At 37.6% G+C, this 22,320-nt stretch overlaps 2 protein-coding genes across 2 annotated transcripts; both read right to left on the bottom strand.

The window, feature by feature from the left end:
- Positions 1-1,519: 1,519 nt before the first annotated feature.
- LOC116590097 (olfactory receptor 4S2-like) lies at positions 1,520-7,823 on the bottom strand. The gene is made up of 2 exons (XM_032341759.1): positions 7,790-7,823; positions 1,520-2,496 (listed from the first exon to the last, which is right to left on the bottom strand). The coding sequence occupies exons 1-2, from the start codon at positions 7,821-7,823 to the stop codon at positions 1,520-1,522; spliced, it is 1,011 nt and encodes a 336-aa protein (XP_032197650.1).
- Positions 7,824-19,794: 11,971 nt separating this feature from the next.
- LOC116589936 (olfactory receptor 4Q3-like) lies at positions 19,795-20,743 on the bottom strand. Its single transcript, XM_032341672.1, is given in 2 exon segments — positions 19,795-19,833; positions 19,835-20,743. Coding segments are annotated over 2 exon segments (948 nt in total).
- Positions 20,744-22,320: the final 1,577 nt, after the last annotated feature.

The following is a 22,320-nucleotide window of genomic DNA, read 5'->3' as shown; positions in this document are numbered from 1 at the left end:
ATACAGTGGAAAAAAGACAGTCTCTTCAATAAATGGTGCTGGGAAAACTGGACAGCTATATGTAGAAGAATAAAACTCGACCATTCTCTTACACCATACACACAGATAAACTCAAAATGGATAAAAGACCTCAACATGAGACAGGAATCCATCAGAATCCTAGAGGAGAACCTAGGCAGCAATCCCTTCGATATCGGCCACAGCAACTTCTTTCAAGGTATGTCTCCAAAGGAAAAGGAAACAAAAGCAAAGATGAACTTTTGAGACTTCATCAAAATCAAAAGCTTCTGCACAGCAAAGGAAACATTCAAAAAAACAAAGAGGCAACTCACGGAATGGGAGAAGATATTTGCAAATGACAGTACAGACAAAAGATTGATATCCAGGATCTATAAAGAACTCCTCAAACTCAACACACACAAAACAGACAATCATATCAAAAAATGGGCAGAAGATATGGACAGACACTTCTCCGATAAAGACATACAAATGACTATCAGACACATGAAAAAATGTTCATCATCACTAGCCATCAGGGAGACTCAAATTAAAACTACATTGAGATATCACCTTACACCAGTTAGAATGGCCAAAATTAGCAAGACAGGAAACAAAATGTGTTGGAGAGGATGTGAAGAAAGGGGAACTCTCTTACACTGTTGGTGGGAATGCAAGTTGGTGCAGCCTCTTTGGAGAACAGTGTGGAGATTCCTCAAGAAATTAAAAATAGAGCTTCCCTATGACCCTATAATTGCACTCCTTGGGATTTACCCTGAAGATACAGATGTAGTTAAAAGAAGGGCCATCTGTACCCCAATGTTTATAGCAGCAATGGCCACGGTCGCCGAACTGTGGAAAGAAACAAGATGCCCTTCAACAGATGAATGGATAAGGAAGATGTGGTCCATATACACTATGGAGTATTATGCCTCCATCAGAAAGGATGAATACCCTACTTTTGTAGCAACATGGACGGGACTGGAAGAGATTATGCTGAGTGAAATAAGTCAAGCAGAGAGAGTCAATTATCCTATGATTTCACTTATTTGTGGAACATAACAAAAAGCATGGAGGACATGGGGAGTTACAGAGAAGGGGGTTGGGGTAAAGTGGAAGGGGAGGTGAATCATGAGAGACTATGGACACTGAAAAACAATCTGAGTGGTTTGAAGTGGCAGGGGGGTGAGAGGTCGGGGTTGCAGGTGGTGGGTATTATAGAGGGCACAGATTGCATGGAGCACTGGGTGTGGTGAAAAAATAATGATACTGTTATGCTGAAAATAAATAAATGAAAAAAAATAGGAAAAAAAATAAAAGTAAGAAAAGATAAACCTTAACAATATGGAAAAGTCTAAGTTTAACCCACCTAAAGACAGAAAAAGAAAATAGTCTCAAATTTTTGCCTGTTCAATGAAAGCTACAAGATAGTTGAATTTTAGAGCCTATTCCTTAAAATCATTAATAAATTACAGACCATTTAAGGTATCAGCTAATTTTCCAATTCTGCCATTCTGATAAGCTAGCCTTTCTGTTTTTCCTTCAAGGAGACCTTGCGGCTCCAAATCCGTTTCATGGCATTCTTTACATCCTCATTCCTCAGAGTGTAGATGAGTGGGTTTAACATTGGGGTGATGGTAGTATAGAACACAGACACAGCCTTATCCAGTGGGAAAGTAGTGGATGGACGCAGATAAATAAAGATACAAGGGACAAAGAAGAAAGTCACTACAGTGAAATGAGACCCACAGGTAGATAGAGCCTTGCGCCGGCTCTCTGAAGACCGCTTGCGAAGACTAAATAGAATAACAGTGTAGGAGGCCAGAAGAATGAGGAAACACCCCAGAGAGATGAGACCACTGTTGGCAATCACCAACATATTTACCAGGGTTGTATCAGCACAGGCAAGTTTTAGGACTGGGTGGACATCACAAAAGTAGTGGTCAATAACCCGATTATTGCAGAAAGGTAGCTGAAAGGTCAGGAAGGTCTGAACAAATGAATGACCCAGGGCTCCCAACCAGGACAGTGATGCCAGCACAATACAAACATTGGCACTCATGATGGTAGTATAACGGAGAGGTTGGCAAATGGCAGCATAGCGGTCAAAAGCCATAACGGTCAAGACAAAAATCTCAGCACAACCAAAAAAGTGGAAGGTAAACATCTGAGTTACACAGCCCCAGTAGGAAATGGTCTTTTTCTCAGAAATAAAGTCTGCAATCATCTTAGGTGCTGTGGCTGAGGAATAGGCAATGTCCACAAATGACAGGTTACTGAGAAAGAAATACATGGGTGTATGGAGCCGACGATCAGAAAAGACCGTAAGCAGAATGAGTAGATTTCCCACCATGATCACAGTGTAGAAGAGGAGGAATAAGGCAAAAAACATCAGTTGCATTCCAGGATCTTGGGAAAGTCCTAGGAATATAAACTCAGTGACATTGTTAGCCACTTCCGTGGGGACCCAAGTGATACTGGTTTGGTGGCTCTGGTTCCCTGCAAAAATAAATAAATATCATAAACCACTGTAAGCATGGTAAAGTCCAACAGGAAGAGTCTTATGAAAATATTTGAGTGAGGCTAGATAGTAGATGAAATTCTTCATATTTCTTGAACATAGTTAATGGGTATTTTCTTCACCATCAATTTTCTTACCACATTATTGACTCACCTTGTTACTTAAGCCTATAGTTCCTTTCTCCCAAATAATAATCTAGAAAACATGAGGGTTTTTTATTTGTTTTTAATGTTGTTCCATAATCCACCCTCTTGTCTTTCTCTCTCTGTCTCTCTCTCTCTCTCTCTCTCTCATTTTTCCAGAAATTATCTTTGGGTTGGAAAATTTTAAATTCATTATCAAATGGATAAGTTAATTTCAGAGGGTTATAATAAATGTAAGAAGTCAGATGCTGAGATGTGATGTCAAATTTTTTAGGTGAATCTTTTTTTAATATAATGTACACAGATCAGCCTTAGAAGAATAACATTCTATTTTATCAAGTGAGAAAGATTGTTTTAATTTCTAAATTAAGTTATAAATCTCAGTACAATTAAAAATTAAGTCATTTTAGTGATGAAAAACAACAGATACAAGGGCCTTCTGCTCACCAATAACCCATACTTGCAAGTCAAATTGAGGGAGTTTGAGTCCTCAACCTTGGTCTGCATATGAAAATTCCATTTTGTTTGCCAGTAAGGAGTATCTGAGTGGTCAAGCTATATAGAAAAATACTTTTCCCTGTGTTTCTCTAAAGAGTTGAGAAGTTTAAAACTTATTGAGATTCAGTTCTTTTACCTTGAACAAGCCCTCTCTGTGTAATTATAGGTAAGCATCAGGAATAAGATTTCCAATACAGATAATGCTATAAATGATAATTAAAGAAGTGCCTAATACCATATATGTATATGGTATTATATAAAGTATACAACAGTATAAAGTATATATGGGGATCCTGAAGGCATACGGAACCAAATATTGGGTAAAAATTGTCAGGGAAGAATTCCTGAAAGAGATAAATCATGAGACAAGATCTAAAGAAGCTCCTCAGGATAAAAATGGCTTTTCTGAAGCAGTGCAAATTACTAGATATCTTCCATATTTGTTAGGAACATCTCTTTACTGCCTGGATAGTGGAAGCTGAGTAATTTAAGACTGAGCATCCTTACCTTATTGGATTAGCATCCTTATTAGATTACTTTAAGTAAATCAATTTATTCTTTCTGAATCTCAGTTTTCACATTTATAAAAGATGGGTGATATAGTCATTTTACTCCATGAAGCGATATAGATAGATGATAGATAGATAGATGATAGATAGATAGATAGATAGATAGATAGATAGATAGATATAGATAGATATAGTCATTTTACTCCATGAAATAGAATGAGATCATTTGTGTAAATTTCTTTTTGTATTTGTGAGGTGGCTTACTTTGTAATTTGAATCTATGAAGTGTGATCTTTCTAGTTAGTAGAAATTTTAATTTGATCTATTCATCTACTATATAAAAATTATATAGTCAATATATAGATTGTCTATAGACAATAGAAATAAAAGATATTGAAATTCATCCATGATTATATTCCTGAGATAATAAACTATAATATCAATCCATTTCCTTTGAAGACATATTCTTAACAGCAGTAATACTGTTAGTAAACTTTTACTAAGCACTTTACTATCTGCAGGACTGTGTGCTAAACTATTAGGATATGTCCCCTCATTCTATACTCACAGCAACATTGTAATTTCTATCTCCATTTTAAAGAGCACCAAATTTTTAAGACTTTAGGTAAATCATCCAGTATAACAGTCAGTGAAGAGACTGGTATTTGAATGGAGCCATCATTAATTCCAAAACCCACGTAATACATACCCTTAAATAAATGAAAAAGGGGTAGAAAGATAAGTAAACAGATGATAATGATAGATGATAAATAGATGATAGATGATGGAAAAGTAGATGGATAAACTTCTCATGAAAAATAATTTCATTAAAAATAATCAAATGCTATCTTATGTTGCAAAGTACTTTGATTAGAGAATGTATTCCATGAAAATGTTTGAACATTCTGGGGCAGCTGGGTCACTCAGTTGGTTAATCGACTGCCTTTGGCTCAGGTCATGCTCTCAGGGTCCTGGGATTGAGTCCTGCACTGGGGTCCCTACGCAGCAGGGAGCTTGCTTCTCCCTCTGCCTCTGTCTCTCTCCCTGCTTGTACTCTTTCTCTGTCAAATAAATAAATAAAATCTTTTTTAAAAAATCTTTGAACATTCTGACACTGTATCAGCAAAGCTAAATTGTGCTCAGTCATAACTAATTGACAGAATCGTAATGGTTGAAAAAACATTTAGGTAATAATAGAAAACACTTATATTACATTTACTACGTTCCAAGCATTGTTCTAAGTGGTAGTAATTCACTTAATTCTCATAACATTCATACAGTGTAGGCTATCATCATCATCCCCACTTTAGAAATGAGGACACTGAAGCATGGAGAAAGTGCATAACTTGCCCAGGGTCACAGAGAAAGGTAATTGGCAGAGTTGGTATCTGAACCTAGGCAATGGAACTCCAAAATTTATTTTCTTAATGAATTTGCACATTGCTGAGGCTGTGGGCATCAAAGTCAGTATATCTTCTCTCTCATTTGAAAGTCTTAAACTTTCTGTAATAGTCAAGGCACCATTTCTGCTACTCATGATTTTTTTCTGAAAAGCTATATACAGTTCTTATAGGCAGAGACCACAGTTGCTGCTGGCAAGATCATCACAACATTGATTCTGTGCCCAACTTAGCTTAAACTTACAATGAGAATGCAATGAGTGATGTGATTCTGGTCATTAATCTTGACATTATTTCAGTGACTTTGGTGACAACCAAATAAATGAGACCCACATGTAAGCAATCACCATTCCAGAGGAGAGTCAGGGGCACCTCTCCAAAGAAGGTCTTCACTGAGTGGAATTTTGAAAGAGTTAACTGATGATGAATAGGACTGCAGGGTGAGGACACAGAAAAGAAGACAGGGCAGAAAGGATGTTCTAGGTCTGGTGGATTAGGATATAGGAATAAAAAGGGTATAAATCATCATGGCATCCCCTCTGAGAAATGCCAACAGGTTTGATACAATTCATCACAGAATCCATGAAGGAAAGTGTCAGGAAGTAAGGCTAAAAAGGAAGAGGAGATCAGGTCATGATCTTGTGGGTTAAGTTTGAGGAGTTGGAATTTGTCAGGAATGATTTTGGGAATCAAAAAGAACGATGACTGCTGCAGCAGGAGGACAGTGGGAATGGGAGGTAGTAGAGAGTAGTTGCTATGAAGAAGCCTGAAACCCAGCTTTCCTAGATTCAAATTCAAGTTCCCCTATTAGCTCACACTATGACTTCAGGGAAGTTAATTAACTTCCCTTTACCTCAGTTTTCTCAAGGGTTAAAAGTGGATAAGAATAGTATACACCACATAAGTGCTGTATGGGTTAGATCTGTATCACGTATGAAGCACTTATATACATGGCATGCTGTAAGTGAATATTTAATTACCTCTACCCATCTTAGTGATGAGAAAACATGCTGAATACAAAGAGGGAGAAAGTCTGGATTGGAGTCATTTTAGGACGTTAAACTCCTTACTATATTCACCTCCTAATTCCCATTTATACGTATTTGCATGTGCTCTGTGTTTAGAAATGGTCTCTACTGCTGACACTCACCCTCTCAAATATGTTCTGTGTCAGGAATAGTATCAGAATACAGTCCATATCCTTTTGTTTAATCAATTAATTAGCATATAGTATATTATTAGTTTCAGAGGTGCAGTTCAGTAATTCATCAATTGTATATAAAACACAGTGTTCATTACAAGTGCCCTCCTTAATGTCCATCACACCCACCTAAATTATTTAAATTTAAGCCCACCTAAATTATTTCAAATCAAACAAATAACAAGACTTCAGTTCCCTGAAATCCTCTGGGGAAGAGATTTAGTCTTTAATTTCTTTTTTTTTTTTTTTTTTACTATTTTAATTTTTTATTTTTTCAGCGTAACAGTATTCATTATTTTTGCACCACACCCAGTGCTCCATGAAATCCGTGCCCTCTCCAATATCCAACACCTGGATCCCCCAACCCCCCCCGCCCCTTCAAAACCCTCAGACTGTTTTTCAGAGTCCATAGTCTCTCATGGTTCACCCCCCGCTTCCAATTTCCCTCAACTCCCTTCTCCTCTCCATCTCCCCTTGTCCTCTATGCTATCTGTTCTGCTCCACTTCTGTGAGTGATCTACAAGGAAAAGAGATCAAAATAAATAAATAAATAAATAAATAAATAAATAAGAAAAAAAAAAGACAAAAAAATAAAAAAAAAAAAAAAATATAAAAACTCTGGATCTCCTTCCTAACATAAAGTTCCCTCCCACAGCAAGCTCTTTGTGCAATAGTGTCCTTGACTTCAATATCCCTCATGGAGACATTATGATGACACATGTACATGTTTTCATGTCTCTGGTCACATAACATCATTTTATTACCTGTCAATCCTTTGAGCTTTTACCTATAGAAACATTTAAAGTCCCAATATATCCTGTTCTCCTAACTGTCCACAACTGAGGAAATAACTTACTAAGTACCTGTGGAACTGAGAAATAGGGAACAATAATCTGAATAAGTAAACTCTTAAAAAAAATATGCACATGTGTAAATGTAACACAATGTAGACTTTTCAAGGTAACATCTATATCATCTTCTACATTTCACACAGCACCGATATTTATTTATCCTTTCAACTGATAAATATTCATGGAGCACTTTCTCTGTGTCTGGTATTCTGCTGTGAATATAACAAGACAAATAAAACCTAATACCTGACATAAAATCTTTCATTTTAGAGTAGTGCCTTTAAAAGGCCTTCTCAAATCATCTTAGACTGCACCATTTTATGTAAAATCCTATACTTATATAGATGAAAAATAACTTTACTGATCCCTTGACTTTATTTTATTCATCTAACCATTGGTGAAAGCAGTGAAGTGCAGGGAGGAAACAATTATCTAGGCTGCACTGTTAGTGTCAAACTAGAACTAAATTCCAATTGAAATAATATTGATACACTTTAAATTATAGTAAACCGTTTCCTAAATTACTGAATATAACTATTAGAACAGATGTTGTAAGTGGGTGAAGAACTTAAAGATTCCTTTTTATCCCTGAATATAATTTGAAACAATGAAAACTGCCCTTGCTTCTTCCCCTGGTTATTAACTTATCATTACAAATGGGAAACTTACGCTGGGTATCTTCTTGAGTCTGGTCCCACAACATGGATTTGGACAATCTGAGATCTTCTTGGATCAATAAAACTTTCTGAGATGGAAAAGGTTTCTGTACCTAGATATTGATGCTAAAAATTGAAATCTGTATACAAATGCTTCTCTTAGGTGTGTGTCTAATTTTACAAAAGGATTATACCTACAGCCTGAGAAGGGATCTTATGTTATTGATCCTCTCCCTCCCTCTCTCTCCTCTCAGAAGATTTAATGAACTTATAGCCATGCCATGGCTTCTGAACTGGACTGTAAGACTTTATTTCTATATTCCTGGATGCTAAGAGAGAGAGTCTGCCAGCAGTCTTTATGTATCACCACAGTCCTGAGGGAATGGCTAGACAGGTGATTAGGTAGCATTGGTATTGTTAGGCAGAGAAAATGCAAGTATAATTACCACTAAGGAACACCTTGTAAAACTATATTGAAGGCTAATTTGTAAATTACTAGTTAAAAATATGCAGGCCATCTTTACAGCTTTGCACAATTCATGAGAAGTTGGTGCAAGGGAAGGTGGATGATGCTCAGTATCACAATATTGCACCACCAGCCCAAGTATAGTAGTTTATAAAACTATTAAACTGTTTTCAGTTAAAATCATTTTAAAATTTGCTAAAGTTCAGATGGGAGGGGAGGCAAGATAGTGAAAGGGAGGAGACCTCATTTCATCTGGTCTCTTGAATTTAGCTAGATAATTATCAAATCAGACGGAAAACCTATGATTTCAATCTGAGATGTAAGAAAAGAATATCTGGAATCCTTTTTGCAAGATAGGAGGTATGGAGAAATGAATCTGAGGGGATATATCAGCTCAATGGTAGGGAGAAAGGCCTCAGTAAGCCAGCTACCAGAAAGTGATAAGGCACCAGAGAGGGCAAAATCAGAACCATTAGAAATGTGCTCTAGTGAGAGACATCCCTGCCTGAAAGGTGCTCAGGTGGTGAAACAGGAAATAGGGTAGATTTCTAGGTGGGACACTGTGGTCTCAGGATCCCCAGAGTCACAGAAAAGACAGAGGTTCCTGAACTGATAAAGTTCCCAACATTGGAACAGGGAAACTGGGTGTGGTCAGTGAGATCAGGACAGGGCTCTCAGCTTGATTCACCATAAATTTCAAGCCATGACTGGGTCAGTTGACTGCTTTCTGCACTGGGATCCTGGGAAGGACAGAAATGCAGGGACCCTCCACCTTCTTCTGGGGTGGGGGGTTGGGGTAGAGTGGATGCATACATGACCAGGAAACAGCTCAGTGCCTGGGGACCCTGTAAAGTGCAGAAACTGAGCGACCCTCTGCCCTCTGCTTTCCCTGGGAGGATTGTGTGGGTGCACACGTGGAGGAGTCTACAGAGTTTGGCACACACAAAAGTGAGGGCCACTTATCCCTGAGGGTTTATTGAAGATGGGTCAATGATCTTTTGATTCTGGGGCTGGAAATCCAAGCATGGCCATTTTTATTTTGATTCTCTCAAGGGGCACTGGAAGCCTTCAGGGAACAAAAGCCACACGCAGCAAACAAACAGCTTACACTGAACCCAGCCCCCTGGCAAAGGATGGTGCATCTCTGCCCAAAGGTTCCTGAGAATCAGCACAGCAGGCACCTCCCCCAGAAGACCAACTGGAAGAACAATTGAACAGCAAGTTTACCAACCACACAAGACCATAAAACTCCAGTGCTAGAAGAAAATAGTATTTGGAATTCAAGGTTTTCTTTCATGATTTGTTTATCTTTCAGTTTAAAATTTTCCATTTCTTTTTTTTTTCTTTTTGCCCTATTCAACTTGTTTCTTATTTTACCAACTTTTTGTTTTTAAGTATTTTGACTTTCATCTTTTACATTTACATTTTATAGATAAATTCTTCATTTTTGGTTCCTTTCACTCTATTCAATTTTATTTTTTTATATATGAATGTTTTGCTTTCTTTACAATTTTGGGATTTAGTGTCTTCTAACAGAGAGACCAAAATACACTCAAGACCAAAGTGGATCACCCTGGTTTGTCCACCCTGTGAGATTATTCTCTCTTGCAACACCTCCCCCTTTTTTTTTTCTCTTGTTCTTTGTTCATTGATTGTTTGTTTGGTTTTTTTCTTTTTCTTTTTCTCTTTTTTTTTCTTTTCTGGTTTCTGATCTCTTCAGATATGTTCAGTGTGTACTTTGCTTGGGTAATGGTTGATATTTTTGATAGTGCTCACTCATTCATCCATTCTACTCTGCAACAAAATCACTAGAAGGAGAGATTCACAACAAAATAAAGAAACAGAGCTAAAACTCTCTGCCACAGATCTAATTGATATGGATATAAATAAGATGTCAGAGATGGAATTCAGGATAACAATTATAAAGTTACTAGCTGGGATTGAAAAAAAAGGCAAGATAATAGAGTGATAAAAAACAATAAATAAAATAAAAAGAAGACAATTGATAAAAGACAACAGAGAATCTCTTAGTGCAGAAATTATATTTAATCAGGCCAAAATTAAAAAGTGTTCTGAGATACAACCTAATCGGATGCTGTAACAACTCGGGTAAATGAGCAGAACACAGAGTAAATGACACAGAAGACAAGTTGATGGAAAGTAAGGAAGATGATGAAAAGAGAGAAATACAACTAATAGACCATGAGGGGAGGCACCAAGCAATCAGCAATACCATAAAATAAAACAATATCAGAATTATTGTGGTGCCCAAAAAGGAAGAAAGAAAGAAAAGGCCAGAAGGTATAATTGAGCAAATCATAGCTCAGAACCTCCCTAATCTGGGGCATGAAATAGGCATTCATGTCCAAGAGGTAGAGAAGACCTCTCCCCACCCCCCAAAAAATACCCTAACATATAATAGTGAAGTTTGAAAAATTCAGAGATAAAGAGAAAATCCTGAAAGCACCTCAAGACAAGAGGTTCCTAACCTACAGGGGTAGGAAGATTAGACTGCATCAAACCTATCCATAGAGAATTGGCAGACCAGAAAATTGTGGTATGATAATATTCAGGGTACTAACTGAGAAAAGAAAAAAATGCAGCCTAGAGTGCTTTATCCAACATGGTTGTCATTCAGCGTGGAATTAGAGATAAAGAGCTTCCAGAACAGACAGAAACTGAGAGAGTAGTTGACCACCAAGCCAACCCTGGAGGAAATATTAAGGGGATCCTATAAACAAAGAGAGAGCCCAAGAGTAACACAGACAAGAAAGAAACAGAGACAATCTACAGAAACAGGGACTTTATAAGTAATACAATGGTCCTGAATTCATATCTTCCAATAGTTACTCTGAATGTAAATGGGCTAAATGCTCCAATCAAAAGATACAGAATATCAGATTGGATAGAAAAACAAGATCCATCCATATAGTGTAGAGAAGAGAGTCATTTTATACCTAAAGACACCTTCAGCCTGAAAGTGAGGTGGTAGAGAACAATTTATCATGCCAATGGACCCTAAGTAAAAGCTGGGATTGCAATCCTTCTAGCAGAAAAATCACATTTTAAACCAAAGACTGTAGGAAAAGATGAAGGGGACCCTATATCACATTGAAAGTGTCTACTTAACAAGAAGACCTAACAATTGTGAATATTTATGCTCCTAATTTGGGAGCAGCTAATTAAATCAACCAATTAATAACCAAATTAAAGAAATAGATTTATAATAATACCTAATAGCAGAGGACATCAACACCCCACTCACAGCAAGGGACAGATCATTGAAGGAGATCAACAAGGAAACAAGGGTTTTGAATGATACACTGGACCAGATGGACTTCACAGATTTATACAGAACATTCCATTTTAAAGCAGCAGAATACACATTCTTCTTTTTTTTTAATTTATTTATTTTCAGCATAACAGTATCATTATTTTTTCACCACACCCAGTGCTCCATGCAACACATTCTTCTTGAATGCACATGGAACTTTCTCCAAAATAGGTCACATAATGGCTTTCAACCAATACCCAAATGTTGGGCTTATTCCCTCCATGTTTTCAAACCACAATGTTTTGATATTTGAAATCAATCACAAGAGGAAATTTGAAAGGAACTCAAACACTCAGGGGTTAAAGAGCATCCTACTAAAGAATGAATGGGTCAACCAGGAAATTAAAGAAACATTTAAAAAAAATTCATGGAGGGGCACCTGGGTGGCTCAGTGGGTTAAAGCCTCTGCCTTTGGCTCAGGTCATGATCTCAGGGTACTGGGATCGAGCCCCACATCAGGCTCTCTGCTCAGCAGGGAGCCTGTTTCCCCCTTTCTCTCTGCCTGCCTCTCTGCCTACTTGTGATCTCTATCAAATAAATAAATAAAATCTAAAAAAAAATTCATGGAAACAAAGGAAAATGAATACACAACTGTTCAAAAACTTGGGATACAACAAAGGTGGTCCCAAGAGGGAGTATATACCAATACAAGCCTTTCTCAAAAATTAGTAAAATCTCAAATACACAAGCTAACCTTATACCTAGAGGAGCTGAAAAAAAAAAAAAAAACAGCAAATAGAACCTAAACCAAGCAGGAGATGAAAAATAATAAGACTAGAGCAGAAAACAATGAAATGGAAATCAGAAGAACGGTAGAACAGGTCAATGAAAAAAAAAAAAAAAAGCTGGTTCTTTGAAAAAATTAATAAGATCAATAAACTCCTCACCAGATTTATCATAGAGAAAGAGAAAGGACCCAAATGAACAAAGTCATGAACGAAAGAAAACAGATCAATACCAACACCAAGGAAATACAAACAGCTTTAAGAACATATTATGAGCAATTATATGCCAACAAGTTAGGCAATCTGGAAGAAATTCATGCATTCCTGGAAACTTATAAACTACCAAAACTGTGGGATGCCTGAGTAGCTCAATCAGTTAAGCAACTACCTTTGACTCAGGTTAGGATCCCAGGGCCCTGGGATAGAGCCCCACATCAGGTTCCCTGCTCAGCAGGGGAGTTTGCTTCTCCCTCTTCCCCTACTCATGCTCTCTCTCATTCACTCTCTCTCTTTCAAATAAATAAATAAAATCTTTTTAAAAAACTACCAAAACTGAAACAGGAAGAAAGAGAAAATCTGAACAGAACAATAACCAACAAGAAAATTGAAGCAGTAATAAAAAACCTCCCCCAAAAAAGAGTCCAGGGCCAAATGGCTTCCCAGGAGGAATTCTACTGAATATTTGAAGAGGAATTAATACCTACTCTATTGAAGTTGTTTCAAAAAATAAAAGTGAAGGAAAACTTCTAGACTTGTTCTATGAGGCCAACATTACCTTGATCCCCAAACTAGACAAGGACCCTATCAAAAAGTAGAATTACAGACCAATATCCCTGATGAATATGAATACAAAAATTCTCACCAAGATAATAGCCAATAGGATCTAATGGTACATTAAAAGGCTTATCCACCACGACCAAGTGGGATTTATTCCTGGAACTCAAATGTGTTTCAATATTTGCAAATCAATCAAAGAGATACACTACACAAATAAAAGAATAGACAAGAACCATACGATCTTCTTAATAGATGCTGAAAAAGCATTGACAAAGTACAGCATTCTTTCCTGAATAAAACTCTTCACAGTGTAGGGAGAGAGGGAACATATCTCAATATCATAAAATCCATCTAGGAAAAGCCCACAGCAAATATCATTCTCAATGGGGAAAAGCTGAGACCTTTTTCTCTATCAGGAACATGACAGGGATACCCACACTCATCACTGTTCAACATATACTAGAAGTCCTAGCCCCAGTAATCAGATAACAAAAAAAGAAATAAAAGATAAAATAAAAAGAAATAAAAATTTAAATTAGCAAATAAGTCAAACTCTCACTCTTCCCAGACGACATGATACTTTATATGGAAAACCCAAAAGACTCCACCTCAAAATTGTTAGCATTCATACAGCAACTGAGCAATGTGGCAGGATGTAAAATTAATGTACAGAAGTCAGTTGCATTTCTACACACTAACAACAGGACAGAAGAAAGAGAAATTAAGGAACTGATGCTATTTACAATTGCACCAAAAGCCATAAGATACCTAGGAATAAACCTAACCAAAGAGGTAAGGGATCTGTACTCTAAAAACTATAGATCACCTTTGAAAGAAATAGAGGAAGACACAAAGAAATGGAAAAACATTCCATGTTCATGTATTGGGAGAATAAATATCATTAAAATGTCTATGCTACCCAGAGCAATCTACACATTTGATGCAATCCCTAGTAAAATACCATTGACATTTTTCACAGAGCTGGAACAAATAATCCTAAAATGTGTATGAAACAAGAAAAGACATCAAATAGCCAGAGGAATGTTGAGAAAGAAAACCAAACTGAGGGAATAACAGTGCCAGACTTCAAGCTATATTACAAAGCTATAATCATGAAGACAGTATGGTATGGCACAAAAACAAACACATAGATCAATGGAACAGAATAGAGACCCAGAAATATACTTTCAATGCTATGGACAACTTATCTTCGACAAAGCAGGAAAGAATATACATTGGGGAAAAGACAAGTCTCTTCAACAAATGGTTTTGGGAAAACTGGACAGCCACATGCAGAAAAAAATGAAACTGGATCATTTTCTTACAGCATATAGAAAGATAAAGTCAAAATGAATGAATGATCTAAAGGTGAGACAGGTATTCATCAAAATCCTAGAGAAGAACACAAGTAACAATCTCTCCAACCTCAGCCACAGTAATTTCTTGCTTGACCTGTCTACAAAGGGAAGAGACACAAAAGCAAAAATGAACCATTGGGAATTCATCAAGATTAAAAGTTTCTACATAACAAAGGAAACTGTCAACAAAATCAAAAGACAACAGACAGAATGGGAGAAAATATTTGCATATTACAGATTAGATAAAGGGCTAGTATCCAAAATCTATAAAGAATTTACCAAGCTCGACACTCAAAGAATAATCCAATCAAGAAATTGGCAGAAGAGGGGCTCCTGGGTGGCCAATGGGATAAAGCCTCTGCCTTTACTTGGGTCATGATCCCCACATCAGGCTCTCTGCTCAGCAGGGAACCTGCTTCCCCATCTCTCTCTGACTGCCTCTCTGCCTACTTGTGATATCTGTCAAGTAAATAAATAAAATCTTTTAAAAAAGAAAAAGAGAAATGGGCAGAAGACATGAACTGACATTCCTCCAAAGAAGACATACAAATGGCCAAAAGACACATGAAAAAATGTTCAACATCACTTGGTATCAGGGAAATACAAATCAGAACCACAATGAGATACCACCTCACATCAATCAGAACAGCTAAAATTAACAAGTCAGGAAACAAGAGATGCTGGCGAGGATGAGGAGAAACAGGAACCCTTCTACACTGTCAGTAGGACTGCCAGCAGAGAATAGCTACTCAGGAAAATAGTATGGAGGTTCCTTAGAAAGTTGAAGATAGAGCTATCCTATGACCCAGGAATCACACTACTGGGTATTTACTCTAAAGATACAAATGTAGTGATCCAAAGGGGCACATGCATCTGAATGTTTACAGCAGCAATGTTCACAATAGCCAAACTATGGAAAGAACCTAGATGTCCATTGACAGATGAATGGATAAAGAAGATGTGGTATATATATATACAATGAAATACTATGGAGTTAAAAGAAATAAAATCTTGCCAAAATTAACAAGACAGTAAACAAATGTCAGAGAGGATGAGGAGAAATGGGAACCCTCTTACACTGTTGGTGGGAATGCAAGTTGGTGCAGTCACTTTGGAAAACAGTGTGGAGATTCATTAAGAAACTAAAAATAGAGCTACCCTATGACCCTGCAATTGCACTACGGGGTATTTACCCCAAAGATAGAGATGTAGTGAAAAGAAGGGCCATCTGTACCCTAATGTTCATAGCAGCAATGGCCACAGTCACCAAGCTGTTGAAAGAGCCAAGATGCCCTTCAACCAACAAATGGATAAAGAAGATATGGTCCATATATACAATGGAGTATTATGCCTCCATCGGAAAGGATAAATACCCAACTTTTGTATCAACATGGATGGCACTGAAGGAGATTATGCTGAGTGAAATAAGTCAAGCAGAGAGAGTCAATTATTATATGGTTTCATTACTTGTGGAACATAAAGAATAATGCAGAAGACATTGGGTGAAGGAGAGAAGTGAGTTGGGGGGAAATTAGAGGGGGATATGAACCATGAGAGACTGTGGACTCTGAGGAACAAACTGAGGGTTTTGGGGGGGGGTTGGATGTTGGGAGGGCCTGGTGGTTTTTTTTTTTTCATTTTATTTTATTTTATTTTATTTCATTTCAGTATTAAGGAGGGCACGTATTGCATGGAGCATGGGGTGTGGTGCATAAACAATGAATCTTGGAACACTAAAAAAATAAAATGAACATTTTTTCATGTGTCTGATAGCCATTTGTATGTCTTGACTGGAGAAGTGTCTGTTCATATCTTCTGCCCATTTTTGATATGATTGTCTGTTTTGTGTGTGTTGAGTTTGAGGAGTTCATTATAGATCCTGGATATCAACCTTTTGTCTGTACTGTCATTTGCAAATATCTTCTCCCATTCCATGGGTTGCCTCTTTGTTTTTTTGACTGTTTCCTTTGCTGTGCAGAAGCTTTTGATTTTGATGAAGTCCCAAAAGTTTATTTTCGCTTTTGTTTCCTTTGCCTTTGGAGACATATCTTGAAAGAAGTTGCTGTGGCTGATATCGAAGAGATTACTGCCTATGTTCTCCTCTAGGAGTCTGATGGATTCCTGTCTCACTTTGAGGTATTTTATCCATTTTGAGTTTATCTTTGTGTACAGTGTAAGAGAATGGTCGAGTTTCATTCTTCTACATATAGCTGTCCAGTTTTCCCAGCACCATTTATTGAAGAGACTGACTTTTTTCCACTGTATATTTTTTCCTGTTTTGTCGAAGATTAATTGACCATATCTGGGCTGTCTACTCTGTTCCACTGATCTATGTGTCTGTTTTTATGCTAGTACCATGCTGTCTTGGTGATGTTCATCATCACTAGCCCTCAGGGAGATTCAAATTAAAACCACATTGAGATATCACCTTACACCAGTTAGAATGGCCAAAATTAACAAAACAGGAAACAACATGTGTTGGAGAGGATGTGGAGAAAGGGGAACCCTCTTACACTGCTGGTGGGAATGCAAGTTGGTGCAGCCTCTTCGGAGAACAGTGTGGAGATTCCTCAAGAAATTAAAAATAGAACTTCCCTATGACCCTGCAATTGCACTCCTGGATATTTACCCCAAAGATACAGATGTTGTGAAAAGAAGGGCCATCAGTTCCCCAATGTTTATAGCAGCAATGGCCACGGTCGCCAAACTATGGAAAGAACCAAGATGCCTTTCAACGGATGAATGGATAAGGAAGATGTGGTCCATATACACTATGGAGTATTATGCCTCCATCAGAAAGGATGAATACCCAACTTTTGTAGAACATGGACGGGACTGGAAGAGATTATGCTGAGTGAAATAAGTCTAACAGAGAGAGTCAATTCTCTTATGGTTTCACTTATTTGAGGAGCATAACAAATATCATGGAGGACAAGGGGTGTTAGAGAGGAGAAGGGAGTTGGGGTAAATTGGAAGGGGAGGTGAATCATGAGAGACTATGGACTCTGAAAAACAATCTGAGGGGTTTGAAGTGGCGGGAGGGTGGGAGGTCAGGGTACCAGGTGGTGGGTATTATAGAGGGCACGGATTGCATGGAGCACTGGGTGTGGTGAAAAAATAATGATACTGTTATGCTGAAAATAAATAAATGAAAAAATAAATAAATATTAAAAAAAGAAAAGAAAATGGACTTGTCCACTCAGTTTACACACAGTGCTCTCAGCCTAAAAGTTCCCATACCAGTGTAGGCATTGCCCTCAGGAGAATAGCACCAAAGGAAAAGCTCAGGCAAGCCCTGGAAATGGTCTCATGGCTTTAGAGAAGGGAACTCTGGAGATGAATAGCATTCATGTACAGTCTGACAAACAGAAATGTTAGCAGCTTATTAATAAAGAGAATTTTAATAGATAATTGATTAAGTAAGATTGAAAATGCCAAAGGGAATATACATAATTCTTGTTTTTCTGGATATAATGCTACCAATCCCAGATATCAACAGGACAAATCAAATGATATCCCAAGACTCTAAATTTTGCTATGAAAGAGGGACATTAGAAAAAAGGATGTTATGGCCTACTAATATATAAAGAAAGTTTGGAGTTTCAGGTCCCTGCAATGTGCCTTGCTGACTACACAGTACCACTTAAATCAACTCATACAGCTACTCTCTGGCTGACAGTGTCCTCTCTCCTTCTATAGGCAAAAGACTTCAATAGAAATGCTGTGGAGTGAAAGAGGAGAATGTGATCCATACCAGGGATGGTTAGGAAAGTGTGATGCACACAGGGATGCCTACCCCTTCCCACTTATCTTAGTAAGAAATCATCCAAGCTCTTACATGAGCACAGGTATTGCAATTTGCCTAGCAATCCTATTATTTGGTGGAGTTTAAGATGTTCTTTTCTTGAGTTATGTTTTCCAGATAAGTAATTTTAAAAGCCTTTCCATCACAACTGACTAGGAAATAAGTGAGCAAATATAAAAATATTGCTAAAAGCCCATCGTTATATTATTGTTTAGTGAACAGAATTAATACATTTCCATAGACATAAGAAGGTTCAAAGATCCTAATGTCAGAAATAGATAACCTTAAATATAAATGCTTTTGTGTATCTTTTTAGTGATCTCCTAAATCTAGAGATCTGTAGATAAAGTAGAAAATATGTAATTAGTCCTCTAATTGAGACAAAGACTTTCTGGAAAGAAAAATATTAGTTCAATATTAATTATCTAAAATTCCTGTATTTCTTGTGTGATCATACTTCTTTTGAGTGATCTTGTGAAAGTCACTTAAGAAATCTGAGTTCAGGACCTCTAGATGGCTCAGTGGATTGACTACCAAACTCTTGACTTGAGTTGATGTCATGATCTCAGGGTTGTGGGGTTGAATGCTTCATTGGACTCCACACTAGACAAGGAGTTTGCCTGAGATTCTCTCTCTCTCTCTCTTCCTCTATGTAAAATAAATAAATCATTAAAAAAAAAAGAAATCCCAGCTCATTTGTAAAATATTACCTACTTCTATATTTATCTTTGAGACTTAAAGGTATTAACTATGAGTACTTTAAACTACAGTTTTCTTTTTTTTTTTCCTCTCCCTTTACAGGTCAGAGCTCTTAAATATAACAACCAGTTGAAGAGCCAGCTTATACACTTATCCCCTGCTGTAACTCCACTTAAAGAAATTCTAGGAGAATAGGATATCTCTTCTAGAGAAGCCTTCAGGGAAGAAAACTGGGAGTTTCCAACACCTGGCACTCCCAGGCTTTCTTGCCTTCACATGTAAACTTCACAAAGAGCATGCTCACTTACCTATACTGAACTCAAGTGCATTTCTAAAATTTGGCACAATATATAACGCAGTCCCTAGGTAAACTTTAATAGGTAGGGTGGTTAGTGTTGTTTTCAGGCTTTCTTGGAGACAGGACAAAAGGGACTTACACTGCTTCAGAAGAGACTCTGATGGACATCAGAAGGAACCTCCTGGCATGGGAGTTGTTACACCCAGATGAGGAATACAAAAAAGGAGATAGGATACCTTCTTTCATTTGAAGAGAATTTAAAAGTGAAATGACATAAATCAAAGAAGACTTGTTAGAGACAAAGGGTAGAAGTGTTGATCTTTCAAGGTGTCCTCTTGAACCTACTATTCAATTTCTGGGCCAATAAACTCCCCTTCTTAATATTTAACACCCAACAAAGTCACCATGCCTCAATAGCAATCAGCAGCAATGCATTAAAATTTTGATGCTGGTTTTTATGCCAAAGTCATGGAATTGGTTTCATGCATATACTCATGTATAAGATGAGTTAAGGATGTCCCAAGAAAGTTATGCTATCTAAATCACCTCTTCCTGTTCATCCTTTAATATGGCAGAAGGATGCCACATGCTTTTTTTCTTAGCTTCCTCATGGCCGTTTTCATTTCAGCATTTCTGAGTGTGTAGATGAGAGGGTTCAACATTGGAGTGATCACTGTGTAAAAGACGGAGAACACTTTATCCACAGAGAAGCTGCAGAAAGGCCTCAGGTAGATGAAAACACATGGCACAAAGATCAGGCTGACCACTGTTAGGTGGGAAGCACAGGTAGAGAGTGCCTTGCTCTGGCCTTGGCAGAAGTGAGTTCTGAGGGTGATCAAGATGATGGCATAAGAGAATAGCAAGACCAAGAAACAAATGAGAGATAGCAGACCACTGTTAGAGACCATCAGCACCTCTACTACATATGTGTCCATGCACGGTAGCTTGATGACCTGTGGGACATCACAGTAGAAGTTGTCCAGTTCATTGGGGCCACAGAAGGGCAGCTGGATCACCAGCGCGACCTGTGTGATAGAGTGGATGAATCCCCCACACCAACAGGCAAAAACCAACTGAAAGCACAGCTGGCGGTTCATGACTGTCAGGTAGTGCAAAGGATTACATATGGCAACGTACCTATCATAGGCCATGACTGTCAGCAGAAACATCTCACTGGCTCCCAGAAAGTGCAAGAAGTAGATCTGGGCCAAGCATCCTGAAAAAGAGATGATCTTCCTTTGCTGTAGAAAATCTCCTAACATCTTAGGCACAGTAACACAGCTCAGGCATAGATCAATGAAGGACAGATGGCCCAAAAAATAGTACATAGGAGATTGGAGCAGGCGGGCATCAGCTCGCACTGTCACCATTATCAGAAGGTTTCCAAGAACAACAGTCACATAAAATAACAAAAATATTAGGAAGAGAAACAGCTGTAGCTCCCAGGAGGATGATAGGCCCAGAAGAACAAATTCTGTCACCTTGGAGTCATTTCTTTTTTTCATAAAGTCAAGAATACCAAGTGACCTAGAGAAAAAAGAATCAAATTGGAAATGGCAACATATATGAGTTATAAGATTTTGAGATTATGTTTATAGAATCATACTCCAAGATGAAAAACATAAGGTCTGTGAGGTAGAAAATATACATTCTTGTATGAATTGAAAGAGGAAGTTTGCATACCTTCTGACTCTTCCTTCCTATAATACTTTTAAGTTGCATTTGCAGCAAACTAGGGAGGGAGGGAGACAATGAACTGCACATGATGTGATGAGAACATGAAAATCATTCCTTTTTTTTTTTAAGATTTTATTTATTTATTTGACAGACAGAGATCACAAGTCAGCACCAAGGCAGGCAGAGAGAGGAGGGGAAGCAAGCACCCAGCTGAGCAAAGCCTGATGTGCGGCTCAATCCCAGGACCCTGAGATCATGACCTGAGCCAAAGGTAAAGGCTTAACCCACTGAGACACGCAGGTGCCCTCATTCCATTTTTTTTTTTAAGAGATAAATTGTAACCTCTAAGAGCAAGTGTCCTGGAATGAAGTATCTAGATCCAATGCGCAGCTCTACTACTCACAAATGCAGTGACTTTAGGCAAGGTATCAAACCTGAGTTTTATTGTTTATTCAATCTAATATAGGGATAATAATATCTTCCAAGGTTGTTTTGAGAATAAAATATAATCTGTTCATGAACAAAATATACCTACATAAAAAAATGACCTAAGTCGCCAAAAGTAATGCAACATTTCTTTTGTTTGTTTTAAAGATTTATTTACTTATTTGAGAGAGAAAGAGTTGGGGGAAAGGTCCAGAGAGAGAAAGAGAGAATCTCAAGGCAACTCCATGCAGAGTTCAGAGCCTGAGCCCATACCAGGAGTTAGATGTTTAAACAACTTGAGTCATCCAGTGCCCAGAGGCGGTATTTCTTATTCATCTTTGTACTCATACCACAATGCTTACTGCATGATAATTTATCATATTGAAAGAAGAATGCTTTGTACTATAAATCACTATGCTGTACAAAAGTTAGAAGCTATTAAGAACACACAAATTACGAAACAAATCATTTAGAAGGAAGGGAAAAATGAAGGGGTGGAAATCAGAGTGTGAGACAAATCATGAGAGACTATAGACTCCAAGAAAAAAACAGAGTTTTAAAGTGGATGGGGGTGGGGGGCTGAATTCACCTAGTGATGGGTATTAAGAAGGGCACGTATTGCATGGAGCACTGGGTGTTATATGCAAACAATGAATCTTGGAACACTACATCAAAAACTAATGTTATATATATAGTGACTAACATTACATTTAAAAAAATCATTTAGAAAAGACAGGAAGCTTGTGTTCTTTGTATTTATTTATCCCAGGTGACGGAACATGGGAATTTTGGAGAGAATAGGCAAGAGGAAATAAAATATTTATCTCTAAAGTTAAAGAAATCATCGGACTCAAGATAAGTAGAACAGTGGCTGCAACACACAAAAGAGGCTCACCATGACCCATTTCATAGGAGAGGATAATCTGGGAATATGAATTATGCTGTTTTTGGACTTTTTAACAAATACAGGTACACTTAA

This window comes from Mustela erminea, chromosome 5, assembly GCF_009829155.1.
Source record: "Mustela erminea isolate mMusErm1 chromosome 5, mMusErm1.Pri, whole genome shotgun sequence".
Lineage (NCBI taxonomy): Eukaryota > Metazoa > Chordata > Mammalia > Carnivora > Mustelidae > Mustela > Mustela erminea.
The sequence above is the reverse complement of the archived record's forward strand: the minus strand, read 5'-3'. Positions and strand labels throughout refer to the sequence as shown.